The sequence below is a fragment of the Panthera uncia genome, chromosome C2, assembly GCF_023721935.1.
Source record: "Panthera uncia isolate 11264 chromosome C2, Puncia_PCG_1.0, whole genome shotgun sequence".
Taxonomy (NCBI): domain Eukaryota; kingdom Metazoa; phylum Chordata; class Mammalia; order Carnivora; family Felidae; genus Panthera; species Panthera uncia.
In genome coordinates this window covers 111,882,025-111,908,775 of record NC_064810.1, presented here as the reverse complement: position 1 = coordinate 111,908,775, position 26,751 = coordinate 111,882,025, and the positions used below count along the sequence as shown (strand labels likewise).

Here is a 26,751-nt window from a genome sequence, read left to right as displayed (position 1 = left end):
AGATGTTGGCATCGTCACACAATGTAACATTGTATAGAAATGGCAGCGAAAGATCTGCCAAGTGTCTCAACAGTGTGGTTGCTCAGCAGTAGGGATGAATCTCACAAGTACAGCATTGAGAGAAAGAAGTCTAAAGGACCACTTACTATACTGTATGGTTCTGTTTATCTCCAGTATAAAATTAGGCAAAACATCAAGCTGTTAGAAGACTATGTGGTGACATTAGGAATGGGGTTTGAGGACTAGTGACTGGCAGGGAGGATGAAGGGAACTTTCGGAGTTCTATTTCCTGATACATGTGTGTTCAGTTAGTGAAAATTCATCAAACTGGAAAATTATATTTGGTGCACTTTGCTTTATGTATAGTCATAAAAGATTTCAAAAGAAATCAGCATATTTATATGTAGTGAGCCTACTGCATTATACATTTGATGATACTGAGGTGCCAGTCTGCATGCACAGTTTTTGTCCAGCATTGTTTAAACATCAGGCAATTACAACAAAGAGAGAATAGATGGACATCTAGTTCCTAAGTCTTGTAGGCACTGGTAGTTTTCTTGAATATCCTACATATTGGCATAAAGTGCCACTGTCAGAAGGTAGAAATGAGGAGGATCTTTAATTACAGAGCAAGCATTGTTTTTTTTTTTTTTTAATGTTTATTTTTGACAGAGAGTGACAGAGCATGAGTGGGGGAGGGGCAGAGAGACTCTGAAGTAGGCTTCAGGCTCTGAGCTGTCAGCACAGAGCCTGATGCAGGGCTTGAACTCACAGACCGCGAGATCATGACCTGAGCCAAACTTGGAGGCTTAACTGACTGAGCCACCCAGGCGCCCCCTCCCCTTTTATTTTAACGTTTATTTATATTTGAGACAGAGAGAAAAAGAGTGAGCACAAGCAGGGGAGGGGCAGAGAGAAGACACAGAATCCGAAGAAGGCTCCAGGCTATGAGCTGTCAGCACAGAGCCTGATGCAGGGCTTGAACCCATGAACTGTGAGATCATGACCTGAGCTGAACTTGGATGCTTAACGGTCTGAACCACCTAGGTACCCCGCAAGCATCTTTTTAATAAGAAAAGATTGGCCCAGGGAGGTGACACTAGGCATGTGGACCTGGCTTAAAGCAGCACCTTGTTTGATATTCTTATTCAAGAGCCTAGAGAGTTGTGCCAAATCAATTGACAAAGCCCATTATACTACCTTGTATACTTTGTGGATGATACAAACTAAGTTTGCGCTTAGTTTTAAGTGACTCATATCTCAGGGAAGAATAGGAATTAATAGCAAGTTATTCTTTTAGCATAGTCCACAGGAAAGATAATGTTTAATAATTTAAGAAAAAAACCTATTTTTTAAGGCTTTACTCAATTTTCTGTTAATGCAACTAGATTGTTTTTTGGGCTTTTGGCTTATGTTTATTTGATTTTTATAAATTTTCTTATGTTTAAAAATAATACATTTGCCATAACAGATATAACAATATAGAAGTTATAAAAAACAAAAACCCTTTTCTAGTTTCACTTGTAGATCTTTTTTTGGTGTATCTGTACATACCATAAATCCATTGATTCTAAGATGCATTTATTTTATTAACCCCATGTTTTAACATCTCTGAAATTGGAATGTGTCTTTCAATTGCTGTCCACTAGGTGGCAATCATGATGGAATTGACATGACCAGACACAGGAAATTTGGCCTTAACTGTTCATACTGTCTTCACTTTAGTTGAGTTATATGCCTTGCTCGTACTACATGGGTTGAGTTTAATTGCTATTCTAAGTGTCTTGAAAAGAATTGCATTATGTGATTTTTCATTAAAGCAAGAAGTTACTGTTTGTGCAGACAGGCACAGAAAAGCAGCAGGTGTAAATTTAACATGATTGAAGCAAATACTCATTGCTAGAAGGATAACTGCAGTTCTATTTCCCTGCAAAGTAAAAACCAAGTGCTCTATGGAATCCAGAAGGCAAACTATTTTATGAATAAATGAAGGTATGCTGCATTTTATTCCTGAAACATTTGCAAAAACATTCCCCTTTACAAGCCAGTCCACGCAACTTTCGGCCGGAGAAATTGCCATGTCCTGTGGAATAGGTGGTTGGTGTGAGCCCTTCACATACCATATGGACTATTGTTAAAGAAACTGTGTCATAGCTTTAATTGCTTACTTTTTTATAAATTCATTGAATTGTTATCTGTTTATGTGTTTATTCAGTTATTACCTCCGTTGAGATAGCCATTTGATGTTTATGTTCTAATCTGTTAATGTAACATTTCATGTTATTTTCTGATGTCAAACCATCCTGTATTTCTGGGAAAGCAACTTGCTGTTTTCTTTTTAAATTAATAGTTATCTTGTGGATACCTTCTCAATTTAGTGTGCATAGATTTACCTCATTCTTTTTAATGGCTGCATTATTTTTCTATTGTATATATGTTTTTAAATGGCTACCTTATTGACGTGCATGATTTCCAGCTTTTACTATTAAACACGGCATAGCATGGAGCATCTTTCTACATACACCTTTATATACTCAGGCTAGTATTTCTATAGAACAAAATTGCCAGAAATGCTGTGCATTTTCATTGCTTGATAACATGAAAGAAGTGTAAAAGTTAATTTTAAAAAAGTATTTACTTGGTTTAGAAATGTCAGTCATCATTGGAAAATACACCAACATGATAACAGTGGTTGTCTTTGGGGTGATGGGCTTATGTGTGATCAAAAAGAGAACTTTAGTAGTAGAAATGGAACTTACTTTAAAAAACTAAATGCTTATGAAATCAAATAATACTTTAGAAGTCCTTGGATTGTGAATATTTGGAGGGTAGGAATTGTCACAGCTCCCAGATAACTCATCTAGCATAATGCAAAATACATGAAACATATTTAAAAGATATTTGTAGAAGTAAGTTGTATTGAATTCTTGAGTTTAACAAAGAAAAAACTTCTTGCCAATTCTTTTACAGGGTTTTTTGATTAATTCAAAACCAGAGAATGCCTGTGAACCCATAGTGCCTCCACCATTAAAAGATAATTCATCTGGCACTTTCATCGTGTTAATTAGAAGACTTGATTGTAATTTTGATGTAAAGGTAATGTTTGCTTTTTTCATTTTTTTGTTACTGTTTTTTTAGTTTATCTACCTTAAATTCTCCCTTGTTTCAGAAAGGCTTTAAGAGAGTTGACACAAGTCATCCAGCTTAAAAAAAGTGAGGACAAAAGCAAAATGAAGGTGAAGTTGGTGAAGGCAAGCAAGAGAGGAGCAGGTTAAGTGTCATTCATCTGCTACAGAATTGACCTTTAAGCTTTTAACAGCCAGTACAGAGAGGGAGACAGCGTCGGTTTCACGATTCACAGTTTTAATAAGGTTGTAAACAAAATTGACTAGGATAAAAGTGATTGTTATTGGTTCTAAGAGTTTGCAGGTAGAAGTTGGGAATCTTGAACTGTGGTTTAATAGTGGAATCTTGCTTGATCTAATCTAGGAATGGAAACGTTAACCTTCAGTTTTATGCCTTTACTCTTCCATTATCAATATTACACGTATATTTATATTTATGTTGACATCGGGATTTCTCTTCTGTAACAAGCTGGTTCCGTCACCTGTACGCAGTTTGTCTCCCTGGAGCGGGTTAAGTCAGATAAGTAAAACAAAGTTTGCCATAGGACATCCCTCACTATCGTCAGTGCTGCTCTAAAGGTGTGGTTTTTTAATGCTTTTAATACCGTCTTTACAAATCTGGTTTGGGATGGCCTTGGCAAAAGAGCCACACTGAGGCCTGTATAAAATAAGCCTTGATGTTACTTTTACTGATCTACCTCAGACCTGAGTGTCATGTAGTTTCTTGCGTGTATCTTAGAGAATAGACATGGGATATTACTTCATGAATTTGACATAGCTTGATGTTAGATGATTTATTCAGCGGGAACAGACTCCTGATGTGCCTGAATTTTGTCTCTGCTTCTTGCATTTCATGAAAGAAATGACACCTCTATAGTAAACTTCTTAAAGGAATAAAATAATAACTCCAGAAGGGTTTGGAAATGTAGAGCACATTGGAAATGATAGGTGTTGTTACTATTGTATATCGGTTCCAAACCGAAACTCTTAATTGCCTTTAGATGGGAAATAAATCAGAGTTGAAGTCAAATGATTTCTTGCTCTTCAGAGTTATATCTTTTTTTTAATAGTAGTTTGAATTTAAGCCATTTTAAGATTTGACCCAGAACTAAATCGTAATAATTGCAGATTGTTCCAACAAAAAGGAAATATTATTGTAATATTTCATTAATTTCTTGCCAGTAAATTAAAAGTAAACCAAAATTTGCTGATTCTAAGGTTTATTGCATTATTATGCTATGTAATTTTTGGTTCAGTCCAATCTTTATTAACTAGAAACTATAATACTTTTTTTTTTTTTTTTTAAGAACTTTTTTAGTTCGGGATGGGAAGTGGTTCACTGCAAAATTTAGGAAAATACTGTCATTGAATGTTTATTTTTGATGGTACAAACACAACTCAGGGATGCATATGTGGTAGAGTTATTAGTCCTCTTGCCCCTTTAGCGGATCCTCATCATGAGTCTGAATGCTTCTAATGGAGTTTTAGGATTAGCTGGATTTCAGCTCCTCTCTTCCTGCTTCCTGCCTTGAATTTTATTCTGCAACCATACCACCTCCTTGAAGTCTCTTGACTTGTCATACAATGCTAACTACACCTTTGTGCCTATTTATACATACTATTTTCTCTGTTCAAGATCTCTGGCCAAGATGACGTTTAAGTGCTAGCTGAGGATGTTATCTTTTCTGGAAGGCTTACTTTTCTTTGTGCCCTCTCTGGCAGAATGAATCATTCCAGCCCAATGTGCCACTCTTCCACTTTGTAAATAGCTCCCTTACTCTTTATTCACATTACTATTTTTTATTATATATATTTCATTTATATGAGCTTACCGTGTTTAGAGTTCACGTATAGTTACCTAATTTGTATCGGAGTGCATAGTAGATGAGCAATAAAGTTTTGCTAAACTGTGTAGTGTAGTGGTAAGACTTCTGCTTAGGTGTATAATGCATTTTTTAAAAACACATACATGTAAAAATGTTTAAATTGATTCTCATCTTAGAAAAATGTTAAAATTTTTTTCATTATACCTCACCATGTAGACATAGTTTTAATGAATAAGGTCCTAGTTTATTGTACAAGTTTTTTTTTTTTTAACTCTGTTATCTTTTCTTCACAAATAAACAACAGAGTATTTATTATAGCCATTTAAAGCTAATGACTCCTTATTCATGTTGTTCCTAATGGTTTCTGTCTTGTCTTAGTTATGAAAAATATGAGGCCTCGGGGTGCCTGGGTGACTCAGTCAGTTAAGTGTGTCTGACTTTGGCTCAGGTTGTGATCTCAAGATTCGTGAATCCGAGCCCCACATTGGGCTCTGTGCTCACAGTGTGGAACCAGCTTGGGATTCTCTCTCTCCCTCTCTTTTTCTGTCTCTCTCTCCCTCCCCAAATAAATAAATAAACTTAACAACAACAACAAAAATATGAGACCTCAGTTTACAGGATAGACACATTGATTTTAATTAAAGTCTGGAAACAGACTGCATACATTTGAATGCACCCCCCCCCCTTTTTTTTTTCTCATTTGAAATAACTTTATTCTGATTTTAAACAAAAACGAATGGGAATGACAGTGACAAATGAGATTTCACCACTGGATACTGTGATGTGACTACAGCAGTCTTTTATTTGAAATTCAGGAAACAACTGCATTCCAAAACAGATAAATATGCAGGTTCAAAATATGAAGGTGTTTTTTAAACTGCCACATTCACTCCGAAGCCCATTCATTTCCTTCAGCATCCCAGAGATGAAGCATATGTTCTGCTCAGCTGTACAATAAAGTGGCAACACCCTGCACCACTGACGTCACAGGGCAGGTGCCTATGAAACCAGACTTCCGATGCTGGGGTCCAGCTGCACTTTCTCATATGTCATCATCCTCACCTGGGAGAGAAGCTTGACAAACTCCAAGTTAGGGTCTCTGATTAGTTTTCTAGAAACCCAGAGGAAGGGCTTTTCAAAGTTGTAGTTACCTTTTGGCAGAAATGTCACAGTGCTGAAGGTTCTTCTTTCAGTGGAAGACAATAGATTTTGCCTTAACTTTCCTGTCCATAATGTCCACTTTGTTGCCACATAGCACAATGGGGATGTTTTCACATACTCATACCAGACCTCTATGCCAGTTAGGCACATTCTTGTAAGTAACCCTTGATGTTACATCAGACATTGTGATGGCACACCGAGGTTGGATGTAATAGCCATCTCTCAGCCTACCAAATTTCTCCTGACTAGCCATATCCCATACCTTGAACTTAATAGGTCCTCTGTTGGTATGGAACGTGAGGGGATGGACCTCAACACCCAAGGTGGCTATGTACTGCTGACATTCGCCCATCAGATGATGTTTCACGAACATCATTTTTCCTTTGCCACCATCGCCAGCCAATTCAAGTTTGGACTGGACTTGGAATTCTTCTTGGGCAGCCATTGTGCTATTACTTCCAGAAGCGTCTCCAGCCCATCTGACCTGGATGCTATTTTTTATTGCTCATTAGTGGTGTGATCTTGGGCAAGCTGTTTTACTTCTGTGTGCCTCAATTCCTTTATCTGTAAAATAGGAATTATAATGTTCCCTACATCCTAGGATTGTTATGAAGATCAAATGAAATAATCAATGTGAAATGCTTATCAGTTAGTGCCTTGCACAGAGTAAATAAGCGACAGGAATTAGCTGTTGATGTTTTACACTTTTTACCGTTGGTGTAAAACAGAATAAGGATAAAGATGTCAAAGATGCTAACTGTATTCGGCCTCGAAGTTTTTCACAGCTTGCTGTTTGCAAGCTGGAGAACTAGGACAACCAGTGGTATAATTCAGTGTGAGTCCCAAGGCCTCAGAACCAAGGGAGCCAATGGTGTAAAGTCCTGGAATCAAAAGGTCCAAGAACCAAGAGCTCTGATGTCTGAGGGCTGGAGAAGGTGGATATCAGGAAGAGAGAGGATTTGCCTTCCCTTTACCTTTTCATCTGTTTGGGCACTCAACAAATTGGATAATGCCCACACACGTTGATAAGAGTGGTGGATCTTTGTTTACTTAGTCTGCTGAATCAAACGCTAATCTCTTTCAGAAACCCCTGCACAGACATACTCCAAAATACTGTTTTACCAGCTCTCTGGCAAGTCTTAGCCCCATCTAGTTGACACATAAAACTAAACATCACACTGACCTTTCAGAAACTAAATTATTAGCTGATAAGTTACACTGTGATGCAGTAACTCAGTGACAGTTGATTGTGAAACTTCTAATATGGTTTATAAAGGACAGTTTAGTCATGCCATATGACTAATGTATAAAATATAAGTTTCATAAGAAATATGTATCACCTGTCAAGGTAGTGTTAGATAGATAAGGATAAAGCCATCACACGTACTGGAAAAATAACTGGAATGTCATCCCAAAGAGCATTTCCTTTCTAAGGGTGGTCATTGGTTGATAGGCTATTAGCTCTATTAGCTATAATCTTCTGATCAAAAATCTTTGCCTGTATTTTCTAGGCTTCCCAATTGATGGTTATATATAGTTTTTTATTAGGTATGTTATAGAGCCTAATCACTTAGAATGTATGTTCTAGTACTTTTCTGAATTGAAAATAAATAGCTCTTTGTATAAAATCAGGGTTCATTCATATATATCCACAATTTTGTATGAATACATTGACTTAAGAAAATAGAAAAATAACTCACCTCCTTATTCCTGATGTAGCATTCTGGAACCAAGTACTGGAAGTGCTTAATTCAGCCCCATACAGAATGCTGGAATTGATAGTAGCTACAAGGTTATATTTTTTGTCACGCCACTTATCAGAAACGATACCCAAATTATCACAGACAAATGAGAATGAGCTATATCTTACAAAGGGTTCCTCGGAGGAACCCTTTCTATTGTAGATAGCAGAAGTGAAAGAAGAAGTAAAATTTCATCAAGATCTTTTAGTAATTGTGGTGGTGGTAATCTTGGTAGTGTGGGTACACTAGGGTTTACGTTTTGGAATTCTTTAGATTTTTTTTTGAAGATGAGTATTGTACTATAAGAAACCTAGATTTACTTCTTCCTTAGAAGTCAATGATAAAGTGAATTAAACATTAAAAAAATTACAATTAAAAAAACAAAACTACAATTAAAAAAAAAAAAAGGCAGGTTTTTTTCTATACAAATGATCCCAAGTGCTTTGTGACTCAGAGATAGCCGATAAGAATGCAGAAATGTAGTTAACAATTTTTGGAAGGTAGCAAATTACATTGTTTGCCACATTCTAAATTAAAGAGAGCACTGTTTTAATTTTTTGTCTTCTGTTGAGAGAAGCACATCTGAGCCTTTAAATTTGTCTTGCTCTAAAGAAATGCAGCAAAACCTGTACTCAGAATTAGTATTTGGATATGTGAAATATCCAGAGTGCTAGTAAGAACAGTTGATTACCCGCCAGCTGCTTATTCTGAAAACAATCACTTTTACTCACACTGACAAAAACTGTATGCTCTGAAAGATACAGCTCTTTAGAGGAAAAGCAAAACAATGTTATTTTGTTTATCTTTGTACAATGCTGTTCTTTACTGTGACAAAATGTAATTGTTTGGAAATGCTAGTTTTTTGGTGAGTATTTGAAGTTAAAAAACATTGATGGCTCTGGTAAATAAATTAAGGTGTTATTAAATCGTTTAATTAGAAAATGACTTTGTAACGTCCTGAGGCAGAGAGTTCTCAGAAGACTTGAATTGGCATCCCAGTGGAAAATATGACTTAAAAAAAAAAAAAAAGAAAATATGACTTTTTTTTTAATTTGTAAAAATATCTGGTTATTTCAAGAACATTAAAATAATCACATAAAACAGAAATTTTCAGAATGACACAAATTTCTGTGTTTATAGCCAAATAAAGATTAGTTATCAGAAGTCTGTTCATTGTCCTGGAGGTCCTAGATATTTTCATCATATGGTGTTAATACTAAGTCAGCAATTTCTTCAAATAGTTATTTTATTTAATTTTTTTTATTATATGAAATTTATTGTCAAATTAGTTTCCATACAACACCCAGTGCTCATCCCAAAAGATGCTCCCTTCAATGCCCATCACCTACCCTCTCCTCCCTCCCACCCCTCATCAACCCTCAGTTTGTCCTCAGTTTTTAAGAGTCTCTTATGCTTTGGCTCTCTCCCACTCTAACCTCTTTTTTTTTTTTTCCTACCCCTCCCCCATGGGTTTCTGTTAAGTTTCTCAGGATCCACATAAGAGTGAAACCATATGGTATCTGTCTTTCTCTGTATGGCTTATTTCACTTAGCATCACACTCTCCAGTTCCATCCACGTTGCTACAAAAGGCCATATTTCATTTTTTCTCATTGCCACGTAGTACTCCATTGTGTATATAAACCACAATTTCTTTATCCATTCATCAGTTGATGGGCATTTAGGCTCTTTCATAATTTGGCTATTGTTGAGAGTGCTGCTATAAACATTGGGGTACAAGTGCCCCTATGCATCAGTACTCCTGTATCCCTTGGGTAAATTCCTAGCAGTGCTATTGCTGGGTCATAGGGTAGGTCTATCAAATAGTTATTTTAATTGAACTCTAGACAAGCTTGGTAAACAGATATGGTGCAATGCATGTACTTCTGAATTTTATTACCATTTTATGCTCTAATGATTATATTTTTGAACAATGTAGGTACAAAGCCATATAGGCCAGTTTTCATGAAACTGAAAGAACTTCGTTACTCCCTCTATGTTTTGTTTTTTTGTTTTTTTTCCTGACATGGATCAAGTTGCGTTAGGGTTGTAGATGATAAGGAATACGTTGGTACTCATCTTCTGTTGGAATGTGACTTGTATAAAACTTAGGTGTCATGCAAACCCCCTTGACCTGACTCCTGCCTTTCTCTCAAGTCACATCTGTACTTTGCCTGCCCTATTACCTTACTCTTCAATAGTTCACAAGTCCGTATATGTGTTGAGCAGTCTCTCCCTTTCTGTCTGGTTTTTACCGTGTCCTTGTCTCTGCTTGTCTGTCTGGACAGCCTGACTTTATTTTAGCTCTAAGATATGAAGTAATCTGAAACCTTTCCCAATTTTCTCTAAGGTTGAATAGATCACTTCTTCTTCAATATATTACTTAATCCCATTTAATCACTGTTTCTTTTATAGATTTAATCTTTGTGAGGGAAAAGATAATGTTTTAGGTTCTGTAGTTTTAGTGTCTAATACATTGCATGGCACTTGGTGGATGCTCAGTAAGTATTTGCTGAATGAACTAATTTAGAACACTTTAAGGGCTTATACTTTAAATGGATTAAAGAATAAACAGTATTATTGGAACCTTCTATTGGGTCCATGTTCACTTCACTTAATGTTCTTGGAAGTATTTCTAAATCTAGATACTCATTTATCCCATAAACATTTTTCTCGAGATCCCCATGTTTTCTGAAAAATTAAAAAAAAAATTACCACTAACATTTTTAGGTTACTTGGATGATCTTATAATAAACAGACATACCATTTTTTGGATGAAATTTTGTTATAAAATAATCCCCTAGTCTTCCTTTCTAGGTTTACCTTTCGTTACCTTTTTCAGGACTCCAGGCTGATATATTACATGGGATTCCCACAATTTCACTTAAAAGAAAAAAAATATTTTAACGTTTATTCATTTCTGAGAGACAGAGACAGAGCGCAGGTGAGGGAGGGGCAGTGAGAGAGGGAGACAGAATCAGAAGCAGGCTCCAGGCTCTGAGCTGTCAGCACAGAGCCTGACACGGGGCTCCAACTCACAAACCGGCAGATCATGTCCTGAGCCAAAGTCAGATGCTTAACCGGCTGAGCCACCCAGGCATCCCCACAATTTCACTTTTATTTCTGTAGTACCAAGCAAGTAGATATGACCTTGAGTGGAAATTAAACAAAATTATCTCAATGTTGCTTCATATTATTATTTAATTTTTTCCTACTCTTTTTTATTTTCCTACAAAGTCACTTATAGCATTTGTTATTAATGTACTTCAGAATCATGTTTAACATACTCTACAAAAGGAATGTTTTCAAGGATATTTGGGGTATGGAAACATTTTTACCTATATATGGTTCAAACAGCTTGGTGTGTTCATTAAATTATTCATTTGTTTCCTCTACCCTTTAATTGATAAAAATATCTGCATTTTAATAGTTTCCTTTATATACATTTATATTTCCTTTATAACATTTACACAATATTAAAACAATAAAATATTCTTCTTTTACCAGGGAAGTAATATTCAGTGAAAGAAAACTGAAAAATAGCAAATTACATTTACTTTACCCTAACCTAATGAAACATGTAATGCCCATTACTTTATTTACAAATCTCTTCCCCACACATTCTTTTGCTTCAAAGTCAAGATAATCAGATTATTCAGACACACAAGTCTGTCTAGATAGGGAGGAAAGCTGGTATCTAGAGGAAGAGAGCAAGATGGATTATATCCATGAACTCTTAATGAGAGTGAAACATCATCAGAGCCCTAGTACCGCCTTCTGTGGAGTAGCTTTTCCCAACATGACGGTGTAGTGATCCTAAAATAACGTGTGGGAAAAAATGGGGTTGGAATGGGATTTGATCTTGGCGGGATTGCTTGCTACGGTTCTGGATCTTATTTCAACTGTTGATCGTTCCCTGTTGTAACATCTCTAGGCATTTTTATTCTATAGGTAGAGTTAAGTTTTTACATTCTCATCTGGAGCCACTTGCGCTCCTCCATTCTCATCTGCATTGCTTTGATCATTTGAGAAGGAGATTCTGCTTCTTAATTTCTTCTTACTTCTTTAGATGAAAAAGGAAGGTCATGGTCGAGTTTTGAGAACTATCTCTATTCTCTATGTCTCCCATTAATTTCTTTACCTCATCTCTTTTCCTTTTAGAGAAAAGAATTTTTTCTCCTGTGTTAGACATCTAAGTTGAGAGAAAGAGTAGTTTGTACCAGGCTGATGGTTGAGTTATTGTTGCTTTGTGTTGGCAATTCTAAAAGAAAAGAAAACGAGTTTTCCGGAGAATTTTTTCAGTTGGCACTTGGAAGCAGAGTTAGACTACGTTTTCTGCATTTTCTACATTTTCCTTAGAGGTCTCATGGAGGTTGGATCATAAAGTGAAGCTCGAATTGTTTCAGGTTACGCTAGAATTGCCAACACCCTGGGTCTAGCCAGCATGGTCAGAAGAGGCCAGGTTCCAGAACCACCGAGGATGTGTGTTAGAAATTCTTTTCTTTTTTTGTTTTGACTTTTTACCTTTTTGTGTTCTGAAACTAGCATACACAGAAAAAGAATTCATAACGTATGTATGCATACATAGTGTGCTATGATAACGAATATCTGAGTACTCCCTACTCAAGTTTGAGAGAGAAATGTTACTTACTGATGCTAATTAATCAAACTTCATTAAAGGCTCCATGGTAAATTTTTTGTTTTTTAGGTTTTATTTCATCTCCCGATCATATTAAACTCATATTGATATCTGATCTTCATGAGGGAGCTTCCTGTTTGGAATATTTTTTATAGTAATTTCAAATGTTTTAATAAAGTGATGTTAAGTGTACCACAAAGTGATTGCTTGTTAAAGCTGCTCATTTTCTGTCTTGTATTTGAAAAAGCTTGTGATGAAAACAGTTCTTTGCTAAGGCCAGACCAAACCCCCAAAGTACTGTGTGTTTCTTTTTTCTTTACTGTAGATTCTTTTTTTTTTTTTTCTTCTATATATTATTATTTCTCCCTAGCTTGATTCTAGCCTAAAGAAACCCTGGATACTTTCTCACTTCAGCTTCTTGGGAGGAGAGCCTGTGTTTTATGCAGTTCTGTGTACTGAGCTTTTTGTTACAATACCTGGAACACCAAAATGAGCAAGCAGTAAAGGAGGGCATATACTCAGAGGTCTGCCACTGGGTGGCGCTAAGCACCAAGATGCTCACTGTAAAACTGTTCCCTCAGTTACATTTCAATTGTAGTACAAGTCTGTCACTACTTGGGAATTCCTAGTTGGCTGATAGCAAGTTCAGAGAGTTGTTTTTTTTATAAAACAAAAAGTTCTTTCAACAAGCTTTATTTACAGTGGTGGGTGGGTTGAATGGGAGCTTCTCGTTAGGATGAGAAATAATTAAGATTTGATTAGAATATGAATCCCAGCAGTATCCAAAAAATATGAATTATGATCAGATTTTTCATTTTAACATGCATTTTAATATGCATATGTAACTAGAGAATAGTTATCCATAAACTTATGGGATACCTCTATTAAATTGCACTTCTACAAACTTATTAGGCAACTTTTATTTTTTTATTTTATTTTTTTATTTTATTTTATTTTTTTTTTACAGTGTGCATATTTTTGATGTTTATTATAAAACTTATTGTGTATGCTTGAAGATAAAGGACTTTAAAATCTTCCTTTAACTTTTAGGGTGCCTGGATAGCTCAGCTGGTTGAGTGTCCAATTCTTGGGTTTGGCTTGGGTCATGATCTCGTGGTTCCTGGGTTCTGCACTGACCATGCAGAGTCTTCTCTCCTTCTCTCCCCCATCCCTACTCACGAGCACACATGCTCTCTCAAAATAAACAAACTTAAAAAAAATAAAAATAAATCCTCCTTTTACTTTTAAATGCTTCATTTTTCAGAATGACTTGTTAGAGAAAAATAAACGATCGTAATACAAATGCAGAATGATTAATATGATATAACAGTAAGAATCATGGACCTGGAATGTTTCATGGACATATTTCTTCAATTAGGCAACTTTTAAATGATGTAGTTAATTTTAACTGGTAAAGTTTGTTACAAAGTAACATCTTTAATTTTTAATTTTATTTTTATTATATTTTTAAAATATTCACTTATTTTGAGAGAGAGCACATGCCCATGAGTGGGGTAGAGGCAGAGAGAGAGACTCCCAAGCAGGCTCCACACTGCCACTGCAGAGCCCCATGTGGGGCTCAAACCCATGGACCTCGAGATCACAACTTGAGCTGAAATCAAGAGTTGGACGCTCAACCAACTAAGCCACCCAGGCACCCCAGAAGTTTTTTTTTTAATTTTATTTATTTATTTTGAGAGAGAGAGAGAGAGCAGGGGAGGGGCAGAGAGAGAGGGAAGGAGAGAGGATCCCAAGTAGGCTTCCACTGACAGTGCAGAGCCCAGTGCAGGGCTCGATCTCACCGATTGTGAGATCATGACCTGAGCCCAAATCAAGAGTTGGATGCTTAACTGACTGAGCCACCCAGGCACCTCCCTAGAAGTTTTTTTTTTTAAAAGCATCTTTAAATTAGTAGCAACATTAGAAATAGCTGCACATAATGGTTTATTTTGGGTTTTCTTAATGTCTCTAAGAAAAAAAGGATTCTTTTTAGTTTTAATTTATTGTACTAATCATTTCCCAGATACAATATTAAAACTTCATTGGAAGCAGTACAATTTAGAGACCTATGAGCTAATGACTTTCATTTGGTGATGGTGTGTTGCAGAATAATATTGTAATGAAAAGCACAAATTTCTTTTCTGTTGCAGATATTGTACAGAACATGAAGAACTCATTATAATAAGTAGGTTTCAAACTTTTTTTTTGAGAGAGGGAGTACATGCATATGAAGGGAGTTGGGGAGGGGCAGAGGGAGAGGGTGAGAGAATCTTAAGCATGTATCACACTCAGCACAGAGCCCCTATACAGGTGGGGCCTGGATCTCAGGACCATGAGATCATGACCTGAGCTGAAATCAGGAGTCTATCATTTAACCAACTGGGCCACCCAGGCACCCCAGTTTCAAACTTTTTTGACTATAAGAAATTACAGCCAAATCCACAATAAGAAATTTATTTTTGCTTATGCCCTGATACGTAAACAACACATATCCTATAGTAAAGTTTGATGAAGTAGTATTCACCTATACTGCCTATAATACTCTGGTATATGAAATTTCTTTTTATTAAAAAAAAAAGTTCACCTAAGTCTGCTAAATTATTTTACTACCCACAATTTTTACTCCCCTCAATATTGAAAAATTGCTTTTGCATGTACCAAAACAAAGATTGACTTTAAAATGCTGCCAGTGGGGCTAAAATTAACAACTCAGGAAACAACAGATGTTGGCAAGGATGTGGACAAAGAGGAACCCTCTTGTACTGTTGGTGGGAATGCAAACTGGTACAGCCACTCTGGAAAACAGTGTGGAGGTTCCTCAAAATTAAAAATAGAATTACCCTAGGGGTGCCTGGGTGGCTGTCGGTTAAGTGTCCAATTTCAGCTCAGGTCATGATCTCACGGTTCACGGGTTCAAGCCCCACATCAGGCTCTGTGCTGACAGCTCAGAGTCTGGAGCCTGCTTCGGATTCTGTGTTTCCCTCTCTTTCTGTCCCCTCCCCGCTCGCACTGCCTGCCTCTCTCTCTCTCTCTCTCTCTCTCTCTCTCCTTCCCCCCCCCCCCCTCTCTCTCTCTCTCTCAAAAATAAATAAACATTTAAGAAAAAAAATAGAATTACCCTACGACCCAACAATAGCACTGTTAGGAATTTATCCAGAGGTTACAGGAGTGCTGATTCATAGGGGCACAGGTACCCCAATGTTTATAGCAGTGCTAGTAACAGCCAAATTATGGAAAGAGACCAAATGTCCATCGAATGATGAATGGATAAAGAAGATGTGGTGTGTACACACACACACACGCTGGAATACTATTAAGCAATGAAAAAAGAATGAAAGCCTACCATTTGCAGCAACATGGATAGAACTGGAGGGTATTACGCTAAGTGAAATAAGTCAGTCAGAGAAAGACTGATACATGTTTTCACTCACATATGGAATTTGAGAAACTTAACAGAAGACCATGGGGGAAGGGAAGAAGAAAAAAATACAGAGAGGGAGGCAAAAACATAAGAGACTCTTAAATACAGAAAACAACCGGAAGATTGATGGGGAGTGGAAGGCAAGGGAAAATGGGAGATGGGCATTGAGGAGGGCGCTTATTGGGATCAGCACTGGGTGTTGTATGTAAGTGATGAATTACCGGAATCTACTCCTGAATCAAAGAGCCCACTGTATACACTGTAGTTAGCTAACTTGACAATAAATTATGTTAAAGAGGCACCGGCGTGGCTCAGTCAGTTAAGTGTCCGACTTCAGCTCAGGTCATGATCTCACAGTTCAAGGGGTTCAAGCCCCGCGTCGGGCTCTGTGCTACCAGCAGAGCCTGGAGCCTGCTTCAGTTTCTGTGTCTCCCTCTCTCTCTGCGCCTCCCCTGTTCATGCTCTGTGTCTCTCTGTCTCTCAAAAATAGGTAAATGTTAAAAAAAAAAAATTAAAAAATAAAGTAAATTATGTTAAAAAATTTAAAAAAACATTAAAAATTTTGTTTAAAATAAAATGCTGCTACTGGAATGTAACATAAAATCTTTAATTTTTAAAGTTCCCAAGGATTCTAGCTTCTGTTTTCTGCTATTCTTGAAACAAGTATGGCTTTGCATGCGGACACAGATTTTACCAGCCCTACCAAAAATATTTTCTAACGAAACAAATAAATTCAACTTATCTCCAAGCCTAAACATTTACCATTTGTCAAAAGGTCAACACTCTTAAAATATAACCTGAAATAAGAGAGGAAGCGCGCCTTTGCATCACCATAATAAATGTCACAACGTTTCAGCATTAAAACCACATGCTTTTCTTGACAATTTTTCTTGGAACTTGTATGTACTTGATTTTTTTTTTTTTTTTTAAAGAATTGAATACTTATCAGGGTTACCTTTTTGTTTCTGTACCACCGAAAAGAATTAAGGGTGGGGAAAGGCTGGAATGACTACTAGTAGCCTACTACTAATGACTAGAGAGAGAGAGGAAGTGACATATGACACTTAACATTAAGGAGAAAAACCAGCTGGGGTTTGAGAAAGCATATTTCATAATGATCCCCAGGTCACTGGAAAAGGTCAAATCATATCGGGTACCTTTTACTGAGAAAGTTGGGAAAATGCAAAATATTTTAGGAACATTTTTATCCATGATGACTGAAGTAAAATTTTTGGCATATATTTCCAGGGGAACTAAGTTTAAGCACAGAGATAAGGAACTTTTATTTTTGTGGCGTATGTCTTGCTGGGTAGGGCTGGATAGACCTTTACCTTGGTTGTGATTTAGTTTGATTAAACAAATGTTTATGTGAGAGGGCTTCTTCTAGGCTTGAAATATATACAAATAAGGTAGTTCCTTTCCTTAAGGAACATACAATCTTACATTCAAAATACCCTAAATGTCAGTTTATTTTATCAGATCTCTGTTTTTCTAGATGATACCAGGTTTAGTTTTCTGATAATTAAAGTTTTTACCAAGAAGTTCTTTATCAGGATGGGGAAGTTCTTCTATGTCAATTTTTTTTAAATTCAGTGGTATCATTTATATGAACAATATCATGAAAAGATGAGATCATTACTTTTTCAAGGCCTGCCCCCATGCCGGCACTGAAGTGTTTACAAAAAAATCAGAAGACTTAATTCCAGCTATCATATATTAAGCATAATGGCTACAGTAGGAATTGGTGTTTCATAGATTCTAGCATTATCTCCACATTTCTGATAGGGGAGCTGAACATTGTACCAGCAGTGAAGAAATCCTACCTGAACTAGTGCCCGTGGGGCCTGCTGAATTCTACTCGCTGCAAATCAGGGAACTAGGAATTCACTTCCAGGAAACTTCTATATGTGAGAGCATGAGATAAGGTTAGCTAGCATGTGTGTGGCCAAGAAACTTATTTCTTATTACCAATAACAGAAGCCAAATTTAGCTCCTTTACGTTTGTCTCCATTTATTGTACTTAAAAAGATATGTCCTTTAATTCATATGTCCTAACCTGATCATCCTCCCTGTAGTGAAACTGAATGAAGTGTGGTGATGCTTCCAGTGGAATTTGTGCACACCTGCTCTTTACTTTAAGGTCCACAGCTTTGACAGGCAGTGCACCAATAGCTAGAATTCGTGGTGCAACAACTTATATCCTTCCTAGTGAACCAAAGTCACTAAATTATTGAACTTCGATACCTAGTAGTCATTAAGGACCCCATCTTTGGAGGGTGGCCTCTTTTACCATGCAACTTTGGACTTAACCTGCTCTCCCAAGAGCAGCAGTGGTAAGGACCCCACCTCCAAACTCTCTAGCAAGTACTACCTAGCTGTGGCACTTGCTGAATGAACTTCCGCTGAGTATATGTAATTTTATCATCTCGTAGTCTAAGCTGTATTCAGTAGCCAGATCATCTCCTGGAACTTTATTTAGTAGGCTCTCATGATAGTACTGAGAGCATATGAGTAAATACAAAGGGTCTGACCACCGTTTAAATTCCCTAAACAGTTTAAAACGAACTGATATGCTTTGGAACTGGCTGAGGAACAGGTCAGTAGCCTCTACTCTACTTCAGGAGAAAGTAAAAAACAAGTAGAGGAAAAAAATGTCTGAATGAGACTAGTGAAGATTTTTATTCTGCCCTAAGATGGGTTGCAAATCAAAATTTAAAGTATGAAATAATAGAGATGAAGGGAGAAGCATAAAATCTCGGAGGCCTCCAAAGATCATCTAATAAAGTCTTTATGAAAAGAAGATAATAGCAACTTTTAATTCTTAGATACTTTCTGCAAATGAGGAGAGCTGAGGAAATAAATTGTTAGCCTTGAAACAAAGCAGGAACTCTTACTATAGCCAAGGTGGTGAGGTGGAGACACATGTTCTTGTTAGTCATTGATGGATGTCCATCTGCACTCTCTTTGTCTAGTAGTATTATCTTGAACTCCCTGAGTACCTATCAAAGGCCTAATTGAGATAAGAGCTTTTTATGGAATTTGTCATTTTTGCAGTCTTAACTGAATGGTCTAAAATCCACCCCTGCATCAGGGCAGATCTTTAGAAAGCTGAGGACACGGACCAAATAAAATTGGTTCCCCCCCAAATTGTTTGACTCAGATGAACTTGGCATGATACCATCATCTTTTATTAAGAAATACCATAAGAAGCAGCCCTACTTTACTGTGTTTATCCTAATGTAGCCAACACTTTAAAAGTGATTTGTCCTACTAGAAGGGTCCGAAGATAGAGATATTTACAACTTATTGTTATCTTGCTTTAGTATGTATGTTTGCACTCGAATTCTTTCACTTGAGTAATCATCAAAATGAATCCTAAACAGTTAATCAAGTAGCAGATGCCTTCAGGAAAGCCAGACTCTATCATTCACTCATTCATTCATTCATTCATTCATGCATTCATCAGTTTTTTTCTGAGCACTTTTCACATGTGTATTTGCCACCAGTGTGCCTTCTTGGTAGAGAGTCTCTTTAGTCTTTTGCTGTCATTACTAGAATAATCATCAAAATGAATTCTAAAAAGTTAATCAAGTTTTTTGTTTTTATCAGATATGCATAGTACAAACATTTTCTTCTAGCCTATGGCTTGTTTTTTTCCTGACATGCCTTTTGAAGAGAAGAAATTCTTAATATTGATGAAACCTAATTATCTTTTTATGAATGTACTTTTGGTGTTATATATATAAAAAAAAATTGCCTTCCTAAGGTCACAAAGGTTTCCCCTTATATTGTCTTCTAGGAATTTTGTAGTTTTAATGTTTTAAATTTAGGTCTAAGTGGTTCATTTTTAGTTGTCATTTGAATTTGGTACAAGGGATACGTCAAAATTATTTTTTATTTCATTTTTTTGCGTATGGATATTTAATTGTTCCAGCACCATTTGTTGAAGATTATCCTTTTCTTCCATTTTCTTTAATTGAAGTGTAGTTAACACATAATGTTACATTAGTTTCAGGTGTACAACATGGTGATTTAACAACTCTATGTGTTACACTATACTCACCACAAGCATAGCTACCGTCTGTCACCATACAACGGTATTACAATACCATCGACTGTATTCCCTATGCTCTACTTTTCATCCCTGTGACTTTTTTTTTTTCCGTAACTGGAAGCTGGTACCTGCCACTCCCCTTCACCCCTTTTTGCCCTCATCCTCTTCCCCTCTGGCAACCCCAGTTTCCTGTCTGTACTTGCGCCGTTTCTGCTTTGTTTTGGTTTTTAGATTTCACACATAAATGAAATCTTTTGGTATTTGCCTTTGTCTGACTTATTTCCCTTAGCATAATACCTCTAGGTCCATCCATATTGTCCCGCAGATGGCAAGATCTCATTCTTTTTTATGACTGAGTAATCCTACATTGTGTGTGTGTGTGTGTATGCGTGTGTGTGTGTGCACGCGCGCACATCCACCACATTTTCTTTATCCATTCTTCTGTCAGTGGACGCTTAAGTTGCTTCTGTGTCTTGGGTATTGTAAATAATGCAGCAGTAAACATGGGGGTGCATATATCTTTTTGAATTAGTGTTTTTGTTTTGTTTAGGTAAATACCGGTAGTAGAATTACTGGGTTATGGGGTATTTCTATTTTTAATTTTTGAGGAACCTCTATACTGCTTTCCACAGTGGCTGCACTAATTTATATTCCCACCAGCGGTAACCTGGGGTTCCTTTTTCTCCACATCCTCATCAACAGATATTTTGGTGTTGAGTTGTATACTTTGTATATTTTGGATATTAACCTCTTACCAGATAAATCATTTCCAAATATCTTCTCCCACTCAGTAGGTTGCCTTTTTGTTTTGTTAATGATTTGTTTTACTCTGCAAAAGCTTTTTATTTTGGTGTAGTCCCAGTAGTTTATTTTTGCTTTTTTGTTTCCCTTGTCTGAGGAGACATATCTAGGAAAATGTCACTAAGGCCAATGTCAGAGATGACTGCCTCTGTTTGTTTCTAGGAGTTCTGTGGTTTCAGGTCTCACATTTAGATTTTTAATCCATTTTGAGTTTATTTTTGTGGATGGTATAAGAAGTAGTCCATATTCATTCTTTTGCATGTAGTTGACCACTTTCCCAACACCATTTGTTAAAGAGACCATCTTTTTCCCATTGTATATTCTTGCCTCCTTTGTTGTAGATTAATTGGCCGTCTAAGTGTGGGGTTTATTTCTGGGCTTTCTATTTTTTTCCATTGATCTATGTGTCTATTTTTGTGCCGGTACCATACTGTTTTGATATTTATTGAGGGTTTTTATCATGAAAGTGTGTTGATTTTGTCAAATGCACAGTGTTAGCTGCATTGCATAAGTTTTGATATGTTTTGTTTTCATCATCTCAAAGTATTTTACAATTTCCCTGGTGATTTCTTTTTTGACTCATGGGTTATTCAGGCTGTGTTGTCTAATTTTGACATATCTGTGAATTTCTCAAATTTCCGTCTAATATTGATTTCTAACTTCATTGTGTTTGGAGAACTTTGTATGATTTTAGTACTTTTAAAGTTATTGAAGATTATTTAATGGCCTAACATCTGGTCTACCCTGGAGAATATGCACTTGAGAAGAATGTTTATTGTTGAGTAGAATGTTTTATAGAGGTCTGTAAGGTGTAGCTGGTTTATAGTTTTGTTCAAGTCTTCCATTTCTTTGTTATCTTCTGACTAGTTCTTCTATCCATTAGAAGATAGTGTGTTTCTCCCTTCACTTTTCTCTGTTTCTGCTTCGTATATTTTGGAACTCTGTATTTAAGTGTATATACTTTTATAGTGCCTGTATCTTCCTGATGGAAAACATTATAAAATGTCTTTGTCTTAATAAGAATTTTTATCTTTAAGTTTTGTACTGTTTGCAAGATACATCTTTTTTTTTCCTTTCATTTTCAACCTATATGTGTCCTTGAATTGTTTAAAGTTTGATTCTCTTATAGAAAGCACATAGATGGAACATGTTTTTTAATCCATTCTGTCATTCTCTGGTGTTTTATTGGAATATTCAGTCTGTTTACCTTTAATGTAACTACTTATAAAATAGGCTTTACCTCTGCCACATAATTTGTTTTCTCTCATTCATGTCTTTTTTATTTTTTCGATACCTGCCTTCTTTTGTGTTAAATGGGATTTTCTAGCATGCCTTATTAAGTTCCTTATTGTTTCTTCTATATATGTTTAAATTATTTTCATAGTGATTGTCCTGGTATTGCAGTTAACATTTTAAATTAAAACAATGTAGTTCAGATTAATACTAAGTCAGTTTAAATAGTATATAAAAATTTTGGTCCAATATACCTTTATTCCCTACCTCCTCTATCATGCTATTGTACTATTATTGTCATATAAATTGTATCTTTATATAAGTCCATTAAGACATTATTTTTTTAGCAGCTGTCTTCTAAAACAAATAGGAGAAGAAAAGAGTTACAAATAAAAATGTCTTTATACTGCTTTCATATTACCTACATAGTTACATTTACTGATGCTGTTTATTTTGTGTAGATTCAAATTATTTTTTTAATTAAAAAAATTTTTTTTTAATATTTATTTATTTTTGAGAGAGAGAGAGAGCATGCGAGCAGGGGAGGGACAGAGAGAGAGGGAGACACAGAATCCAAAGCAGGCTCTAGGCTCTGAGCTGTCAGCACAGAGCCTGATGCGGGGCTCAAACTCACAAGCTGTGAGATCATGACCTGAGCCAAAGTCGGATGCTTAACCGACTGAGCCACCCAGGTGCCCCTGTAGATTCAAATTATTGACTACTCTTCATTCATCTCAGCCTGAAAGAGTTTTAAAAATATTTCTTGTAGGTCTACTGACACAAATTCTCTCAGTTTTTGTTGATCTGGAAATATCTTAATTTCATCTTTATTTTTGAAGGAAGAGTTTAAGCTGGATATAGAATTCTGAACTCAGTTGTTTCCTCTTGTAGCCTTTTATTAATTCATCAGGTTGATTATATCAATTTGCAAATTAAGAGCACCTTCCTTTGTGATCTTTGTAATCACTTTTCTTCTCTCTTCCCCACCCCCACTGCCCTGTGCCCTCCACCTTCCTTATTTCATTGGCCAGACTTTCAGTACAATGCTGAATAGATGTGGTGTGAGTGAATATCTTTCCCTTGTTGCTGTTACTCAGAAGACATTTAGTGTTTCACCAGAAAATATGATGTTAATTATGTTTTTTGTAGACAACACTATTAATGTAGAAATGTTTTAAAGTATCTATTTAAAATGTGAACTCAAGTTCATTCTTGGGCAGGAAAGTAGATTGAGAGCCAAAGGAAAATAAAAGATGCTTTAAAGTCACTGAAGGTATCATATGATTAAATGGGAGTTCAAGAAAATTTAGGCGTTCTCTTCCTAGTAGTCAAGCACTTACAATGCATCTCGAGATAGATATATTTTTTATATTTATACCGAAGCCAGGGGAGTAGAGTTTTCCCTATATTTATTGCATATTTTAAAATTTCTATTATCACTTTGCTTGTTTTAGTAAATAAAATTGTAACATCCTGGAAATTTCCCTCTAAATCATATTTTTATTCTGAATGAATTACTCACTCTGACATATTTCAGTACATTCTTTCAGCTTCCTAGTTAAAATAAATCACCTTTTTACATTTAGAATAAAATGTTGAAATAATCAACTAAACTTAAGGTTGTATTATCATAAAAATTAGAGAATATATTTAAAATTGACTACCATTTTGAATCAAATATCTTTTGTCCATCACTTGAAGGCAGATGTTCTCAGAAACACTGGGCAGCTACAATGAGATAAGTGTATGGTATTCATGGAATATTACCTGTCTTTCTGAAGTAATCTTGGTTTTGAGCTCACCTTTTCCCTGTTGTTCAAGTGTTACAAATTATTCTTCATGCAAAAAGAATACTATAATTCAGATAAAGACTTGAGTCTTTTATTTGAAATGCATTTCAGATTAAAAAAAATACTGTTGTTACAAGTGTCTCTTATTTTACATGACCATCTGGACTGCTGTCTGATACAATAATTGAGTTCTTTTCAAGGTCCTTTCCCATGAAGGAAAGTCAGCTCTGTTGAATTTTTACAATTCTTGCAGGTATATAGCTTAGAGATATACACAGGTCTGCTTCTTTGTAGTGTCTCCTCTAAGAGGAAAAACAAAGTACACTTAGTTCACGTATAGATGTTAAAGGGGTTTGAAGACCGTAGGAAATGTAAAACTGTGAATGGGTTACGTTTTATTACAAGTTTATTTATTTATTTATTTATTTATTTTTTAATTTTACTGTTTTAATTTACATCCAAATTAGTTAGCATATAGTGCAACAATGATTTCAGGAGTAGATTCCCTAATGCCCGCTACCCATTTAGCCCATCCCCCCTCCCACAACCTCTCCAGTAACCCTCTGTTTTTTTCTCCATATTTAAGAGTCTCATGTTTTTTCCCCCTTCCTGTTTTTATATTATTTTTGCTTCCCTTCCCTTATGTTCATCTGTTTTATCTCATATGAATGAAGTCATATGATATTTGTCTTTCTCTGACTAATTTCACTTAGCATAATACCCTCCAGTTCCATCCACGTAGTTCCAAATGCCAAGATTTCATTCTTTTTGATTGCCAAGTAATACTCCATTGTATATATGTACCACATGTTCTTTATCCATTCATCCATTCATGGACATTTGGGCTCTTCCTATACTTTGGCTATTGTTGATAGTGCTGCTATAAACATTGGGGTGCACGTGTCCCTTCGAAACAGCATACCTGTATCCCTTGGATGAATACCCCCAGTAGTGAAATTTCTGGGTCATAGGATAGTTCTATTTTTAATTTTTTGAGGAACCTCCATACTGTTTTCCAGAGTGGCTGCACCAGCTTGCATTCCCACTAGCAGGGCAAAAGAGATCCTCTTTCTCTGCATCCTAGCCAACATCTGTTGTTGCCTGAATTGTTAATGTTAGCCATTCTGACAGGTGTGAGGTGGTATCTCATTGTGGTTTTGATTTGTATTTCCCTGATGATGAGTGATGTGGAGCATTTTTTCATGTGTCGGTTGGCCATCTGGATGTCTTCTTGGGAGAAGTGTCTTTTCATGTCTTTTGCCCATTTCTTCACTGGATTATTTGTTTTTTGGGTGTTGAGTTTGGTAAGTTCTTTATAGATTTTGTATGCTAACCCTTTATCTGATATGTCATTTGCAAATATCTTCTCCCATTCTGCTGGTTGCCTTTTAGTTTTGCTGATTGTTTCCTTCGCTGTGCAGAAGCTTTTTATTTTGATGAGGTCCCAGTAGTTCATTTTTGCTTTTGTTTCCCTTGCCTCTGGAGACGTGTTGAGTAAGAAGTTGCTGTGGCCAAGACCAAAGAAGTTTTTGCCTGCTTTCTCCTTGAGGATTTTGGTGGCTTCCTGTCTTACATTCAGGTCTTTTGTCCATTTTGAGTTTATTTTTGTGTACGGTTAAGAAAGTGGTCCAGGTTCATTCTTCTGCATATCGCTGTCCAGTTTTCCCATCACCACTTGCTGAAGAGACTGTCTTTATTCCATTGGATAGTCCTTCCTACTTTGTCAAAGATTAGTTGGCCATAGGTTTGTGGGTCCATTTCTGGGTTCTCTAATCTGTTCCATTGATCTGAGTGTCTGTTATTATGTCAATACCATACTGTCTTGATGATTATAGCTTGAAGTCCGGGATTGTGATGCCTCCTGCTTTGGGTTTCTTTTTCAAGATTGCTCTGGCTATTCGGGGTCTTATCTGGTTCCATGCAAATTTTAGGCTTATTTGTTCTAGCTTTGTGAAGAATGCTGGTGTTATTTTGATAGGGTAATTATTTATTTTTAACACCAGGTGGGTAGATTTATTTCAAATATTTGTTGAATGAATGAGTGAATTAATGTTGAAAATCTTTAAATTTTTATCTCGTCTTAATCTGTTTTATCTAAACATATAATATCTAATATAAATTCTATATATAGAAACCTTGCTACCTCTCAGATTTAGTGTGCTCAGAGTCATTCCTTTCTTTGTCCTTATGAAAACAACCTGCACTTATCAGCTTTCCTATTTTTGGTTAAGTGTGTCCCCCAAGTTTCCTAGGTTCAAAAATTAGTTTATGAAGAGGAATAAAAGATAGCATTCATTCATATCATTGCCATCATTCTATTTTCTTTCATATCATTTCCATCATTCTATTATTCTGCCTTGTCACAGCAGCCCTGAGTCTTCAGTTTTTCCTTTCCGGATCAATCTCAGTATACCAAATTGTTCTAAAATACTGCCTTAGCCATGTCAACCCCTTATTCACTTGCCTTATGTAAACGCTTGACAGAGTAGACCCCTTATCTGTTTTTCTGAATGGTCTTTAAGGTACTACACAATCTGTCCCCTTTTTTTCTCTCTTCTCACCTCTGAGTCTCCTAGAGCAACAGTAAAAATCAATAGTAATGACAATAATCATAGCTAGCACTTATTTAATATGTGCCAGGTGCTGTTTAAGCACTATTTTAAGTGCTTGGTTGTCTAAGTTTGTACAGCTTGCATATGACAGAGTTAGAATTTGAAGCCTGGTAATCTCGTTCCAAGAGTTTATAATTTTAATTCCTCTGCTGCTCTTCCTTTCAGTGACATTCTTCTTTGTTTAGTAATGTCAACTCTGTGTTTTATTTTGTTTTGTTTTTAATAGGCTTTGCTAGATGCTGACTTCTGTTATTTTTCTTTTCTTTCATATGAGAAATTTCCCCCAACTCTTTTCTACTGTTAGCTCAAATCTTCTCTCTTTATTAAAGTGTCATACAGTCCCATAAAA

The 26,751-nt window shown here is 36.1% G+C and overlaps 2 protein-coding genes and 1 pseudogene across 6 annotated transcripts in view; 1 reads left to right on the top strand and 2 right to left on the bottom strand.

Moving 5' to 3' along the window:
* RNF13 (ring finger protein 13) overlaps positions 1-26,751 on the top strand; it is a 162,139-nt gene that overhangs the window by 65,863 nt on the left and 69,525 nt on the right. For 4 of the 5 annotated variants that reach the window (XM_049629714.1, XM_049629716.1, XM_049629713.1 and 1 more), the window contains exon 4: positions 2,971-3,096. In XM_049629714.1, coding sequence (XP_049485671.1) covers positions 2,971-3,096 — 126 coding nt within the window. Of the gene's footprint in view, positions 1-2,970; positions 3,097-26,751 lie in introns of those variants that run through there. The other variant, XM_049629717.1, reaches the window with a different exon arrangement.
* LOC125921948 (GTP-binding nuclear protein Ran-like) lies at positions 5,490-6,735 on the bottom strand (annotated as a pseudogene).
* The window catches only part of PFN2 (profilin 2), an 81,790-nt gene continuing 78,887 nt past the window's right edge, over positions 23,849-26,751 (bottom strand). Inside the window, exon 4 of the mRNA XM_049629733.1 lies at positions 23,849-24,092. Coding sequence (XP_049485690.1) covers positions 24,012-24,092 — 81 coding nt within the window. The 3' untranslated portion in view covers positions 23,849-24,011. The remainder of the gene's footprint in view (positions 24,093-26,751) is intronic.